This window comes from Danio rerio, chromosome 8 (genome assembly GCF_049306965.1).
Source record: "Danio rerio strain Tuebingen ecotype United States chromosome 8, GRCz12tu, whole genome shotgun sequence".
Taxonomy (NCBI): Eukaryota; Metazoa; Chordata; class Actinopteri; order Cypriniformes; family Danionidae; genus Danio; species Danio rerio.
The window spans coordinates 13365145-13380005 of NC_133183.1; the positions used below are offsets into that span (position 1 = coordinate 13365145).

At 35.7% G+C, this 14861-nt stretch overlaps 1 protein-coding gene across 4 annotated transcripts in view; it reads right to left on the minus strand.

Moving 5' to 3' along the window:
* rapgef1a (Rap guanine nucleotide exchange factor (GEF) 1a) overlaps positions 1–14861 on the minus strand; it is a 69099-nt gene that overhangs the window by 13025 nt on the left and 41213 nt on the right. For 2 of the 4 annotated variants that reach the window (XM_073910094.1, XM_005166904.6), the window contains 8 exons: positions 11760–11852; positions 6358–6434; positions 4324–4429; positions 3417–3492; positions 1423–1507; positions 1236–1328; positions 375–560; positions 214–298 (listed from right to left, as the gene is read on the minus strand). In XM_073910094.1, coding sequence (XP_073766195.1) covers positions 214–298; positions 375–560; positions 1236–1328; positions 1423–1507; positions 3417–3492; positions 4324–4429; positions 6358–6434; positions 11760–11852 — 801 coding nt within the window. The remainder of the gene's footprint in view (positions 1–213; positions 299–374; positions 561–1235; positions 1329–1422; positions 1508–3416; positions 3493–4323; positions 4430–6357; positions 6435–11759; positions 11853–14861) is intronic. The other 2 variants (XM_073910095.1, XM_073910093.1) reach the window with 1 other exon arrangement.

The window sequence follows — 14861 nt, forward strand, 5'->3', positions numbered from 1 at the left end:
CACATCTGTGTTTAAACCTCTTATAAAGTGATTTTTGCATAATAGGTCCCCTTTAAAGTTGAACGTTTGTCAATTACATTATTTGAATCTTTATGTAATTGTAATTAATAAAAAGCATACGGGTCTGCTAGTTTTTTTTAAAGGGGCGATTAAAGAATTTAAATATTAAATTAGGGATCTCTTGGAAAAAAGAAGATATTGGAGAATCTGTACCTCTATCTTATAAAAGAGCTCTGCATCGAGGAGCGTCAGCTGGTCTGCGATCTCATGGCTACGGAAGTCATGCAATGTGCCAGGCCTGATGAAATAAACAGTCAACATCAGGTGGGTTTTCAAAAGCAAGATTTAATAAGCATGATTTAGATGAGGTTTACCTGGCGGCCACACCGCGTGCAGCCAGTGTTTTGAGGGAATTAGTGTACTGCAGCAACTTCTTCTGCTGGACTTTATCCAGGATGTTTTTGCGCAGAACCCGGGCCAAAGTAAGCTCCCCTTTACACAAGAGATTGAACACAAGCTCCATGAGCTGCTTCAGGATGTCTTCCGTCAGCTCCACCAAACTGTTTACACACACAAAAACAGTTGATAAGCAAATATAAAACATCATCAGCAACAATTATCAACCTTATTCTAAAATAAGGCTGCACAATACTGGAAAAATATGCAATATTCAATGCTATTTAGCAATATTTCTCATAATATATATATATTTTCTCCAGATTTTTATTCGCTTTTTTTTGTTATTACTTCAAAACTACAATCAAAACTAAAAAAGGCATATAACTGAAACCTCAGAGGGGTCACTGGATTGCTCTTGAGTTATAGATTTGTCAAATAAATCAAGAAATTGACCCTAAGTAGTCAACAATTTTCCTATTGTAAAAAACAAACCGTCACCTTGGAATTATAAGGTTCTATCTGCGTTCTGAATGATTTTGAGATATTAAAATAAATATATATTGAGATATTAAATAAAAAGTCTTAAAATGTTAACGATTTATATAAAAAAAAAACATCCCATAATGTAAATAAGTAGTCAATTGATAAGAATATGTCAATAATTCAATTTTGACAAAAATGTCAGATAAAACCTTATAATTCCATGGTGACGAAATACGTTCTATTACATAGTTCATAAAAGACAATAGTCAAAAAAGCTCAACAGAGGCATTTCAACAGCTTGCACAAGTGATAAATTTGCCTTTCAACTGTGATTGTAAAGAGTTTCAGCTCACCAAAGCTCATCCACGACACGCACCAGCACGAAGAAGGTGTTTTTACTAGCTCGTTGTTTGATGCTGTCAGAGCTGAGAGAAAATCTGGTGTACGTGTTCAGAGTCAAGGGCAAAAAAGAAAAAAATGCTTGGTGTACAAAGGTTAGATATGCAAAGACTTATAATGCAACCTTCCCAGAAAGGATATCTATAGCGGAGCTTTTTAATGAGGTCCTCTGGGGTTAGAAATGTTCTGTACGTGGTCAAGAAAGCTTCACAGTATAAAACCCGATCTACAAGAGAGCACACAGGGTACATTTATTTAATCAGAATTATAGATCAAGAGTTAACAATGCGACATAAATGTGAAAACATTGTTAGAAATGAATTCATTTGACATTCAAAGGTCTGGGGTCAAAATCGAAGTTAAAAAAGCAGCAATATTCATTCATTCATTTTCTTTTCGGCTTAGTCCCTTTATTAATCAGGGGTCACCGCAGCGGAATGAACCGTCAACTTATCCAGCATATGTTTTATGCAGCGGATGCCCTTTCAGCTGCAACCCATCACTAGGAAATACCCATATACTGTCATTCACAAACACATACACTACGGGCAAGTTTAGCTTGCCCAATTCACCTAAACATCATGTCTTTGGACTTGTGGGGAAAACCGGAGGAGGAAACCCACGCCAACACATGGAGAACATGCAAACTCTACATAGAAATGTCAACTGACTCAGTCAAGGCTTAACCCAGCGACCTTCTTGCTGTAAAGTCAAATATTCTAAAATATTATTCATTCATTTTCCTTCGGCTTTGTCCCGTTTTTATCAGGGGTCAACTTATTTAGCATATGTTTTACACAGCAGATGCCTTTCCAGCTGCAACCCAGTACTGAGACGCGCTAAAATATTATTACAGTTAAAATATTGTCATTTATTTTAAAATGTAAATTATTTCTGTAATGACACCTGAATTTTCAGCATTGTTATTTCAGTTTTTATCTCAGTAGCTATGTATCCATCCACCTATTTTTATGCGCATTTTTGATATGTGCACAAAAAACGGTTGACGGAAACGCCAAGATGCAAATCAATTTTGAAAATGCACAAAAAAAATGTATGCGCATCTTTGAGTGGATACATAGCTAGTGACATGATCCTTTAGGAATCAATATAATACGCTGATGTGGCGCCTAAAGCAGGTCGCACACCAGAAGCGCCATGCCGCATAGCGCCACGGAGCGCTATGCATTTTAGAATTCTAAACATAGGTTTCTATCAGGGTACACAAACCTGTGCCGCAAGTCGACGGCTGTCAGCGGCGCCCAGCTATGACTCAGGACACTGTTCATATTTCTGCTGCGCCACAGAGCGTCATCTGAATAGTTTTATTTTAAATACCATGCGAATGTGTGCATCTGGTGTGTGACACTTTTAATTTTTTAAACCAGTAGGCATCTTAATATAATGTCCGTGGGGGGATTATTGCACGTAATGTATGCAATAGTTTTATATTAGGTTATATTGGTTACGTGGCGAATATTACGCTCTTTCGAGCTCTCTTTCTCTCTCTCTCTCTCGTTAACATTAAATACTTGTGCTACATGACAATATAAAAGCTTTTTTAGCTCCTGTGTATGAGATTTAAGGTTTGCAACTCTGCTGAAGTCTGTTTTTAAATGAAAGCGTCAGAGATGACATCATTCAATATGGTTTTTAATGACATGTGACTCGAATTGGCAGGTGAAAATTCGATCTCCCTGCTAACACTGCGGACACGAGGACATGGATCCGATTCATATCAGATACATTTCCACTAATGAACTAGAACTAAATCTGATTTGAGTAAATCGGAATCCATGTGATTTTTTCCTGCTTACACGTACACGGGCCAAATCTGTGCCACATGAGAGAAATAAAATCAGAATTGAGTCACTTGAACCATGCAGTGTAAATGCAGCCTCAGTAACATTAAATGATTACTATCATATAATTAATTTTGACCAATTTACTGCATCTTTGCTGAATGAAACTATTGTAAATTGTAATAAAATAAATCTCTCCAACCCCAAACTTTTAAATGTCAGTTTAACATCACATTTGAAATCTTCTATATTGTTTAGCACATGTGTTGTTTTTTAAATAAACATTCAACACAATATATCTGACTGGCCCAGATTAGAAGAGATTATTCTTACCTTTGCGGTCGGTTTCAGTGGCATGAACTAATAAAATATCGCCTGATCCCGCTCTAACATCAGGGCCGTCGTCGTTCTGAAAAACACAGATTATGAGGTTTTCATCACGTAGGTTAAAGCTAGAGCTCGTCCTGTAACCAGTTCCTAAACATAACTTGCTAAATAATGTTTCTAAAATCTACTAATAGACGGCTTGCTAGTTGGACTTTGAGAAGCATGATATAGTTGGGCTATTTACTGCTTAATAGTCCTATATGTGATCCAGGATAACCAAACCTTTATGTTGCATGGCTACATTTTCACCAATAGCCAAAAATATATTGAATAAGTCAAATTTATAGATCTTTTTTTTATGCCAAAATTAATATTAAGAAAAGAACATGTTCCATGAAGATGTTCTGTTAGTGTCCTACTGTAATTTTATGACAACTCAATTTTGTATTAGTAATATGCATTGCCAAACACTTTAAATAGACAATTTTAAAGGCAAATTTCTCAACATTTTGATCTATTTGCATCATCATATTCCAGATTTTCAAAATTCTGCATTTTGACCATATATCCTATCTAAAAAAACATATTTTAATGGAAAGCTCCTTTATTCAGCTTTTAGATAATGTACAAAACCTGATCTCCAAACATTGACACTTATGACTGGTTTTGTGTTCCAGGGTCGCATATTGTCTTATTGTAGAGTGGTCTACTTATTAACGGTCTTGTCTATTTTTAATTCTCCTGACATTGGAGTTTTATATGCGCTTCAATTCATCACTGAAATAGCGTTAAGTCACAGGCAGATGGCAGCAGAGTAAAAACTAATGCTTTCACTATCATCACAACCTATGCATTTCAAAAAGCAAAACTGTATATGTGCATACTGTATGCAATAACGAACGCAAAAGTTTACCTCTTGCTTTAGTGTTATGCGAGACATGATCTCATCGTGGTCAATCAAACAGAGCTCATCCACCTCTTCTGAGGTCAAATCTGAGTCCACACACTTCTGCTTCCAGCTGCAAATCAAAGTACAGGTGATACAAATCTTTTTAATCAGATTTTAATCTCTGAAATAGTTTTAAAGGTGCAGTATGTAAGTATTTGACTCTAAATCATAGTAAATACCATAATATGTTTGAACTAGAAGTTGCTAAGTCTTTTATTTCAGTGTGTTGATGCATTTCCAATCACTCAATATTTAAAATGGGATATTGAGTAGGGGCGAGGCTTTCTTTTGCACATCATTCCCTCATAGTAAACTACTGGTATGAAGGGTGTGGTTAAGAATATTGCAATGTAGTTGCTATGGAAGTCCACAAGTTGACATCAACAGAGAAAGACCGCCACTTCAGATGTACTGTAGAAGCAAATGGAAAGACATTGAGTAAGGATTACCAATACAAAGTCTTTTTTTTGTGGATTAACTTGCACTTATGAATTAGTGTAACACACTGTGTAAACATTTGTTTATCTGAAGACTCATGCTAAAGTGCCTTATTTTACTTTGAAAATGTGCATCCCGTGTCAAAATGTCTGTCTTTGTTTTGGTCTCTATAACCTGCCCACTGCCAATTTACACAATTGTATTTATTTTTGCACCCCAGGTTGTCTTGGTTGGAAAACACACCATATTTCATTTCAGTCATGCAGGCTCCCTTTATATATGCGGGTGCAGCCAAAAAGTGACCTCTAGAGGACAGTAGTAGCCTCCGAAATGAGAGGCAGATTAAGAGTTATAAAAAAATCACATGAGGTGGTTTTTATTTTGCAAACAATTGAAAAATTATAAATGTTAACATTAGCTGAGCAGCTTACAGTGTAAGTTTGAAGGGCTGGTGTCCTGCAGAGTTTAGTTCCAACCCCAATTAGACACATCTGAACCAGCTAATTAAGCTCTTTTTAGGTATGCTAGTGTGTTATGCAGGACACTGGCGCTCCAGTTTGGGCACCCCTGGTGTAATGGTGCGTTCACACCAGATGCGGATGACGCGTCCATCGAGAGTGATTTACATGTTAAGTCAATGCAAAGATGCGAATAGACATCCTGCGGCACTATTCCTGCAAATGAGGCAGCACAATAGACTCAGTTTGTACGAATGTGAAAGTGACACAAATTGAGAGTTTTGCGCAATTGAAGTGTGATACGCTCGACTTGGAAAATCTGAACTTTAGCAGACATTTATGCCACATTAACCAATCAGGAGCTTGCTCTTGTAGGGGCATGATTATGACATTACAGTGCCTGTTGTGCCTGTTGTTGGTGTCCCGAAGAAAGTTGTTGGAGAAATCCTCCTGGTAACACTGAACAACAGCTTATCAAACTGGGCTTAGCTCAGTCGGAAGCACCGCTGAAAGCTTCCATCATCCAGGTATAGTTTCTGGAGGAGTTGATAAACTCACAGAGCTGAGTGCACCTCTGAAAGGATCTAGTGGACTTGAAAAATTAAATTAACGCTGTTTTTCAGCCTTCATAAAGCACAAAAAGCATTGCTTCTCTCTCAATAAAATCCATGTTAGGCATTTAACAAAGAAACTGAAGTCACTGGGCAGACAGAAGCCCGGCCCATGACACGAATCCACGCCTATTGTGAAGTGAATTTCACGCGCAAATGAAGCAAATTTGATGCGCGAATGAAAAGAGTAAACTCAAAATGTTCACGCATCTGTTTACGCACGAATATCACGATTTATTTGTGCAAGCCACATCTGGTGTGAACACCCTATTAGGCTTGACCTTCAGGCATGCTTGTGAACTGTTGGCGTTGTCAATCTGGCAACCTGTGTGTCATATCTAAAGCGGAGGGGCCGGATGGAAAAAGAACCCCTGTCCATTGTTTTGAACTTGGACTGGAATATCTATTTCAGCCACTGGGTGTCAGTCCTACATAATGCACTTTTAAAAGAAGAACAATAGAGAGAGAGAGTTTAAATCAAGGACTGTTACCCCTCTCTGTCAGCTGGATCTTTGCTGTGTTCAATAGCGGAGTCCTGGGGCGAATCTTCAGCACCGCAAAAAGAGTCCTGGCAATGACAGAACAAATATTTAATGATTATCACAACTTAACAACAACAATAAACAAAGAGACATTGCTGGGGAAAACATTTAATCAATAAAGGACAACTGGGCTGCATCTTGATAGGATGCAAAATACAGGGAAGAGTACAAAGTGGCAGTTAATTTCACAAAATTTTCAAAACAAGACTGGGAAATATTGAAAACACAAGACAATATATTAGATTAAGTTTCACTACATAACAATCAACCATTCAAATGTTTAGGGTTGGTATGACATTTGAAAGAAGTCTATTAAGCTCATCAAGGCTGTATTTGCTGTTAAACAGAAATATTATATAACAGAACTGCAATTTATTAGGTCTTCAGTGTCACATGATCCCTGAGAAAACATTGAAATGAGCAGCTTTGCATTTATTATTATTGTCATTATTATCAGTATTGAAAACAGTTCTTCTTAAAGGGATAGTTCACCCAAAATTATGTTATTCTTTGAAAAGAGGAATAAAATATTTTGTAAATGCTGAAAACCTGTGACCACTGACTTCTATAGTATTTTTTTTCCATACTAAGGAACTCAATGGTTACAGGGTTCCAACATTTTTCTAAATATCTTCTATTGTGTTCAAAGACACTCAAACAAACAAGTAAATACTATGTACACATACTAATCTTTAGGGTGAACTATCCCTTTAAGAAATCATGTTGCACTGATTAGTCATCCTTTTAAAATATCATACTCAAATATTTGAATGGTAGTGCATGTAATAAAAATACAGAAAATCAGCTTGACATAAAGAGCATGACATGCATCAATCATGAGGTTAGACAAATCATTCGGTAATTAATGAAATCACACACAAAAGCATCACTGAGGTATCACAAGTGTTTACGGTCTCAAATTATTTTTGCATATTTATCCAAAAGCATACCGTTGAGGCGACTGTGCAACATAACAATACAGTAGCCGGTAAACACTAAGACGACTCGCATCAAGATGATTCTGATGATCTGTTAAGAGGTTTAATAACTACTGCTTCGGCTGCAGGTTTTATTTTTGAAAAGCACACAATCATCAATTCCCCAATTCCCCTTTTTTGTTCTCGGAAGTTTTCAACCAGCTCGATTTCACAACAACATCTACATACAAAGTCATCTAAAAATGAGAAGCCTTTTTTTCGTTCAACTTTTTCCCCCCACACTGCAAGCAAATTTCTGCACAAAAAGACATGCTAGACAAGGTGTTTTCAACCTATTTTAACTCATGGCCCACTAAAACAAACACGTTTCCAGGAAACATTTGAGTTAGATTTGAACAAATACATATTAGGGCTGCACACAATTTGGAGAAAAAACCTAATTGCGATTTTTCTGATTAAAATTGTGATTTACTACTGAAGAGCTTCAGTTTTAAAGTGATGGTTTTAACAGCACCAAAGAAAGACACAAAGTATGCTCTGCATGTTTTGGATGTCTTCTTTGTCTGTCACATTCATTACAGGTCTTTCGGTCTCTGCTGGTAAAGGAGACATGGAAAATGTGCAGAGCTGGTGGTCCTCCAGTAAGATGGTTGAGAAACACTACTCTATGCTACTGTATATTATATATAAAATCTCTTAAACACTGTTGCCATTTTTTTAAATAAAGTTGTCAACACACAAATTAAGAAAATAACTACAGTATGTTAAAATTATTATATATAAAATCTTCGATTTTAATAATCCATACACACTCTAAACTATTCTTTTTATCAGTAAAACACTGACGATAACCTACATTAACGTTGAAACAAAGACAGCAAACGTGTTGCCATTTAAAGTGCAAAGAACACAAATAATACTAAAGCTAAAAGGTCAACAAGGAAACGTTTAGATTGTGTTACATTTTTCATATTGCTCAGGGTAATGTCTTTTCCAACTGTCTGAAGCTAAAGTGTCAAAAACTAGATGCTTCTTATATTTGATAGTGTATCGAAATAATCGTCGCTTTTGGGATTTGAAAATCGCACCCTTTCAAATCGATTTCTGCTTATAAACAAATAAATCATGCAGGCCTAATGCAAATGTACCCTTGTTGATTTGATCCATTTAATATAACTATTATCTAATCAAAACTATTTAACTACATAATAACACATGCTATTTCCAAAGTAAAAGGGTATTTATAATGCATCCATGATGCATCAGTGAGCTAGATAAATCCCATTTTATTTATTTAATATTTACATGTATGCGTATTCGCCAATCAAATCTTGTCCTATTTGCGTCTAGTTCAGCAAGTGCAGGTAACTATTTTGGTCAAGCATTCAAAACTGACAGATAATTGTCGGACGGAACCCATTGACAGCTATGTATTTAGCAAAAAAGATTTTACATTAGCGGGTTGTAATTTAACTAATTGATAAAATTCAATTGTGAATGCATAGTAACGATTTTATTATTGCTTGTTATTTAATTATAAATCAAATTAGGAATAGACATTTCACATATACTGACAATATTATTTTTATTAAATAACATCTAGCCTCTACCCCCCCTCCCCCCCCTTCATGACACGCAGGTTGAAAACCACTGTACTAGACCCTAGGGCTGAATGATAAATAGAACTGAAACCACATTTGTGATTGTCTTGCATGTCATGTAAGGAAAGTATGGTGATGTGATCATCAGTAAATCTCCTTTAGAAGGCCAGAGGGCACCCAAAAAAACAAAAACAGGAAATACTAGTCTACATTGGATATCCTTATACCACTTGCAGGATAAACAGTGTATTAAACTGCAATCATTTTATTAAAAGCGATTGATAAACACATGACCACGACAACATATGATTTTTTATCAGTTCTTCTTGCAATATATTCTTTAATTTTCCAGATTATGGGTTCCCAAAGTACCAGTGGTCCAAAAAACCCCCAAGGGGTCACAGGACAATAAAGAGGGGGGTCGCCTGGAGATTTACAAAAATCAAATTCACTTCATTAAACTATTAGAATTACAATATTTTATCGATAACCTACAGAATAAAAAAATAGTAGCTAATATTTAAATAAAAAAAACAACAACATGTAAATAGAAAGCCATCGACCTTTCATAAAGGCAAATCTATTAAAGACACAGCACATTGATTTTATGGTACCATGTTAAACTTTGACACCATTACAGCACCCACGTACATTAAAAATAAATACAGCCAAAACTGAAAACGGAGGATGGTCTCCGAGTGGCAGTGTTCGAAATTAAATGATGAATAGATTTGGGCCTATTGGTATACAGTTGAAGTCAGAATTATTAGCCCCTGTTTATTTTTTTTCCCCAATTTCTGTTTAACAAAAAGAAGATTTTTTTTCACAACATTTCTAAACATAATAGTTTTAATAACTAATTTCTAGTAATTTATTTATTTTATCTTTGACATTATAACAGTAAATAATATTTGACTAGATATTTTTCAAGACACTTCTATACAGCTTAAAGTGACATTTAAATAATTAACTAGGTTGATTAGGTTTATTAGGCAGGTTAATTAGACAAGTTATTGTAAAATGATGGTTTGTTCTGTAGACAGTCGGAAAAAATTACCTTAAAAGGGCTAATAATTTTGACTTAAAATGGTGTTAAAAAATTAAAAACTGCTTTTATTTTAGCCGAAATAAAACAAATAAGACTTTCTCCAGAATAAAAAATGTTATCAGACATGCTGTGAAAATTTCCTTGCTCTGTTGAACATCATTTGGGAAAAATGTAAAAAACAAAAAAAATTCAAAGAGGGGCTAATAATTCTGACTTTAACTGTATGTATCCCTCAGAGGATATTGGGGGTCGGAAGTCACTGGTATTATTATTTTGGGGGTTGCGGGTTGAAAAGTTTGAGATCCCCTGTTTTAGATAATAAAGTATGTAATAATGCAACGTCTTTGCCACTACTAAATATGCTGTGTGTCTTATTTTGTGTAAGAAAACATATTGTTTAACAAATTCATTGATTTCAAAACAATCGACAGAAGCTACAAAGTGAGTTGAGTAAAATGTCATTATATACAACGTTGGGGAAATGCATTACAAATAACACACAATTATATTACTTTAAAAAAAAATAAGTAATAATACCTGTGTTACTTGTAACCAGGGCCAGACAGAATCTGTGGACGTTTTTTGCTATTTCTGCTGAGAATTTCGGAAAAAATCTACGGATTTCTGCGGAATTATTTTGGGTGTATCCAGCAGAGTATCATAACTAAAACATTAATATATTAAATAAAAAGTAATAAATTACTGAATAAAAATGAATTAACTCAGATATACACATTTACTCAAGTAAATAAACAGAATTAATAATAGACTAAAAATCTGCAGAAATCTGCAAAAATCTGTGGAATTCTGCTCGCGCAGATTCTGTGTGGGCCTACTTGTAACTCAATGAGAGACCCCACAAGAACAGACACAATCAAAGATGCCAGAGCATTACATTTTTGCGCTAAAAGTGTTTGCATTATTTTGAACGCATTGAAGAAATGAAAAAGGGATTGTCCCAAAAGACAGTGATTTGACTGAATTAATAAGACAAAAAAATACAAATATAGCAAACACATTGCTTTAAACTTTCATTAATCTGTACATACCGCATGTATAGCTCTAGGGTCAGGAAGCTTTCAAAAGATAACATTACCCTAAATTACAGTTAAGGATAAGTAACTCAATATTGTGGGAAGTCTCTCAATATTGTAATGCATTACTTTCAAAGGTAACTCTCCCCAACACTGATTATATAAGGTATTAGCATGTGCTTTTAGGTTTAACATTAGCAACATTTACGACAATGGGCTGTAGTTCACTGACAAGCAAGGCAAACAGCCGTCAATATCGCAGAAGAATTATTTATAATTTGACTATAACAATGTGATATTTTTCGTAGCTTGTCAGTGACAAGAACACACTAATGGAGATTCACAACTGATTAAAAGAGACGGCTTTATAAACAAATGGGCACAAAAATCACATTCGATTTATCGTTCAGCCCTACTAGACACTTAATATCCAACATTTAAAGCAGGATTTTGAACCAATGACATTTCACAAGACGAAGCCACCAAGCATAAAACAATATTGTCTTGCGCAACAATATTGCCAGACGCTGTTAGTTAGGACAGGCTCAGATTAACATGCAAGATATTTCTTGTTTGTTGATTCTTAGCACTCGCAGAGTGCACCTTGGCGGCAAGCGTTAAGTAAAATAGCAATTATCCAGTTTGCATGAAGCAAAGCCAAGCATTACAGTCACAAACAGCACAGAACGCAGCATGTGAGGCCACCGACAGCTGACATGCTGTTACTTACTCCATTGGAGAGAGTCACATCTCCATTGGCCTGGTTGGATGAATACAGATTGACGTATTCACCCTCCCCACCTTCATCATTAGCACTTTCGCTCTACAGAAAAACAAGAGGGAGGACAGCACAAGCACAGGCAGGCGTCAGAGTAAAGCTGATGGCCAAAAGGGAGCTGAAAAACAGCTCAAATACACTGTTGCTTTTTTGGCGGGGTTGAAATTAAAAGACACTTTTTTGCAAAGCAAGATCCTGCATTACTGGCGCCTGGAAACCTGGCAAGAAGAAGAGCGTTATAGTGAGTCTACTACACATGTTGAGTAGTCTGCCAGAAACACACTTAATTGTTGCAAATCCATGGCCTTGAGAGTGCCTCGACTGCAGCAAAAGAAATAGGATGAACAATAACATCACAATAAATAATCACATTTGTTTAGGGCTATTACATTAAACAATTCTTCCAGCAGATGATATCTGTTATTAGCCTAACAAAGTGTCTAAACTGGAAGCAACATTTATTATGCAATAAAACTATATTACTCAATTATAATAAAAGCAGTCGGCTACATTACAAGTGGACTGACGTCAGACTGAGCGGGCCTGTTTCCTGTCAAAACAAGCTGGGCACTGCCAGTATAGACAAATGTAATAGGGAGTTATAACATTTTCATTTAGATGAAAAAAGAAATCATACTGTATGCAGTATACATATTTTTATAATGAAAACAATTTGTTATAAACAAAGACAAACATATCTTTACATTTTTCACCAATTATTTTTTAAAGCATTTTATTTTATTTCATTGTTAATGAGTTTTAATTTCTATAGTTTATAACCATTTTATACTGGTTATATATAACCATATATATATATATATATATATATATATATATATATATATATATATATATATATATATATATATATATATATGGTCCTCCAGTTTCAACCACAGTCCAAAGCCATGCGGTACAGGTGAATTGGGTAGGCTAAATTGTCTGTAGTGTAAGTGTGTTTGAGTGTGTGCGCGTGTGTGTGTGTGTGTGCGTGTGTGTGTGTGAATGAATGAGTGTGTGTGGATGTTTCCCAGAGATGGGTTGCGGCTGGAAGGGCATCCTTGCGTAAAAAATGTGCTGGATAAGTTGGCGGTTCATTCCACTGTGGCGACCCCAGATTAATAAAAGGACTAAGCCGAAAAGAAAATGAATGAATGGATATTTATATATAGTTTTTTGTTTGTTTATTTTTTATTTGCATAATGATTATTTTTGTGTACCGTCTGTAATAATTTTCGTTTTTTTGCAACTAGAAAACTGTTATAAATAAAACCTTTTAAAGAAGCTTTTTAGATGAAACTCTGGTCAAACTCTGATTAGTCAAACCTATATTTAGTAGTCTCTTTCCCAATAAAACATAAAGTGTTCCCTTTATTCAGTAAATAGATGGAGCTCAGCTGACACAAGATCATAACAGGCAGCTCAGGCACATAACGGTGGGGATACAAACGAGACCCTGCGGGACAATGTGTGTTTAACCTGAGCTTTCAGCAGGTCACAGTTGCAGGATCCCTGTGTGGTACAAGGCTTTGACTCTTTAGATCTCCAGTTTAGATCTCTAGAGGCGTGTGGAAAAAATAAATAAATAAATAAATCACTCAACCCTAACAAGGCAGTGCTGCTGTTAATTGAGGCTGTGAACTATTCATTGCCTACAGGCTACGGCACCTGTGATTCATGTGAGCTATTACCAACTTGTTTCCCCTTGTAGCTGCAGGTAAATGCAGCGACACACGGTCAATAATTAGACAATCAGCACTCTTTGAATGTTTGTGCTACTTCACAGCATGAGAAAAACTACAGAGGTAAAACTGCAGTGCTGGCAGCTACTTGACACTATTCAGTTTAAGGCTGTTTCATAAAAAATTATGATTAAAGGCTAATGAATTTAAAAATTTACAAAAATAATTGTGACTATTCATCTGATAATTACTAAGTTGAAATCTCACTTTTTTATTTCAGTTTTTATCTTCATTTTTTTTTTTTACAAAAGTTATTGAGCTTTTAACAAGGGGCATACACACACTAGACTATCTGAACCGTGCCCGGGTGTGTTTGAGCTCCATTTCCCAGTTTGTTTGACAAGTGTGAGTACTCCGAACTGCGCCCAGGTGCATTTCAGTTGGCCGGCCCTGGCACGGTTGGAAGAGGTGGTCCAGAGCATGGTTCAGCTGGGATGCTTGTAGTGTGTAGAATGCAAAACTCGCACAAGCACAAAACTGAACACGGTCATTACTTTTATGGACCGTTACCACTGAGTGGTCCAGTATGGTACGGCTTTTATGTCCATTTCCACTGTCAAAAGGTACCAAAAAGCGAACCGTAACAATTCGTAACGACGTACCATTTTTTGGGTACCCTTACGGAAGGTTACCTGCACAACAAAAGGGTACCAAAAGCCAAGACGCGCAGCTGAATGCTATTGGTTTACAGAGAAACGTCACCAGCGCATACACAAGCAAGGGAATGAAAACAAAGGAAGCACCATTTTTAAATTCACAGCTGAGACATTACACTATAATAATATATACATATAATAACGATCCATGGACGACCTGAGCTTAAACAAACTTTGTCGTTGTCTTGATGAACCGCCACAAAGGCAAGCAGATGAGCAAAATCTACCTTATAACCCGTAGTTGTTTACAAGGCCGTCTAAAGCGCGAGCCGTTTCGCTTTCTTGCGTGTGTCTATATTTGAAATAACAAACTTCTTGTGCTGATGATAATAACGTGAGCGTAATTATTAAAGTTCTTCTGACATCATAAAAAAAATCAAGTATTGCGTTGATTCAACACATTTTAAATAAGTAGTTTAACAAACTATACATAATTTCGAATATGTTCAATTTTTTTTACAGTATTTGTTTTATATCTCACAAATATTTTTTACTTTAGCTACAGAAAAAAGTAACTGCGACCTTTTCTTTTAAAAAATCCTTACCAATGGGAGCTTATATTATTTAATTTAAGTTAAACTCTTGCTAATTTACATATACATAATTCCTTTTTTATTCCCTAGAATTGTTTTTTTTTTTTTTTTTTTTTTTGGAAA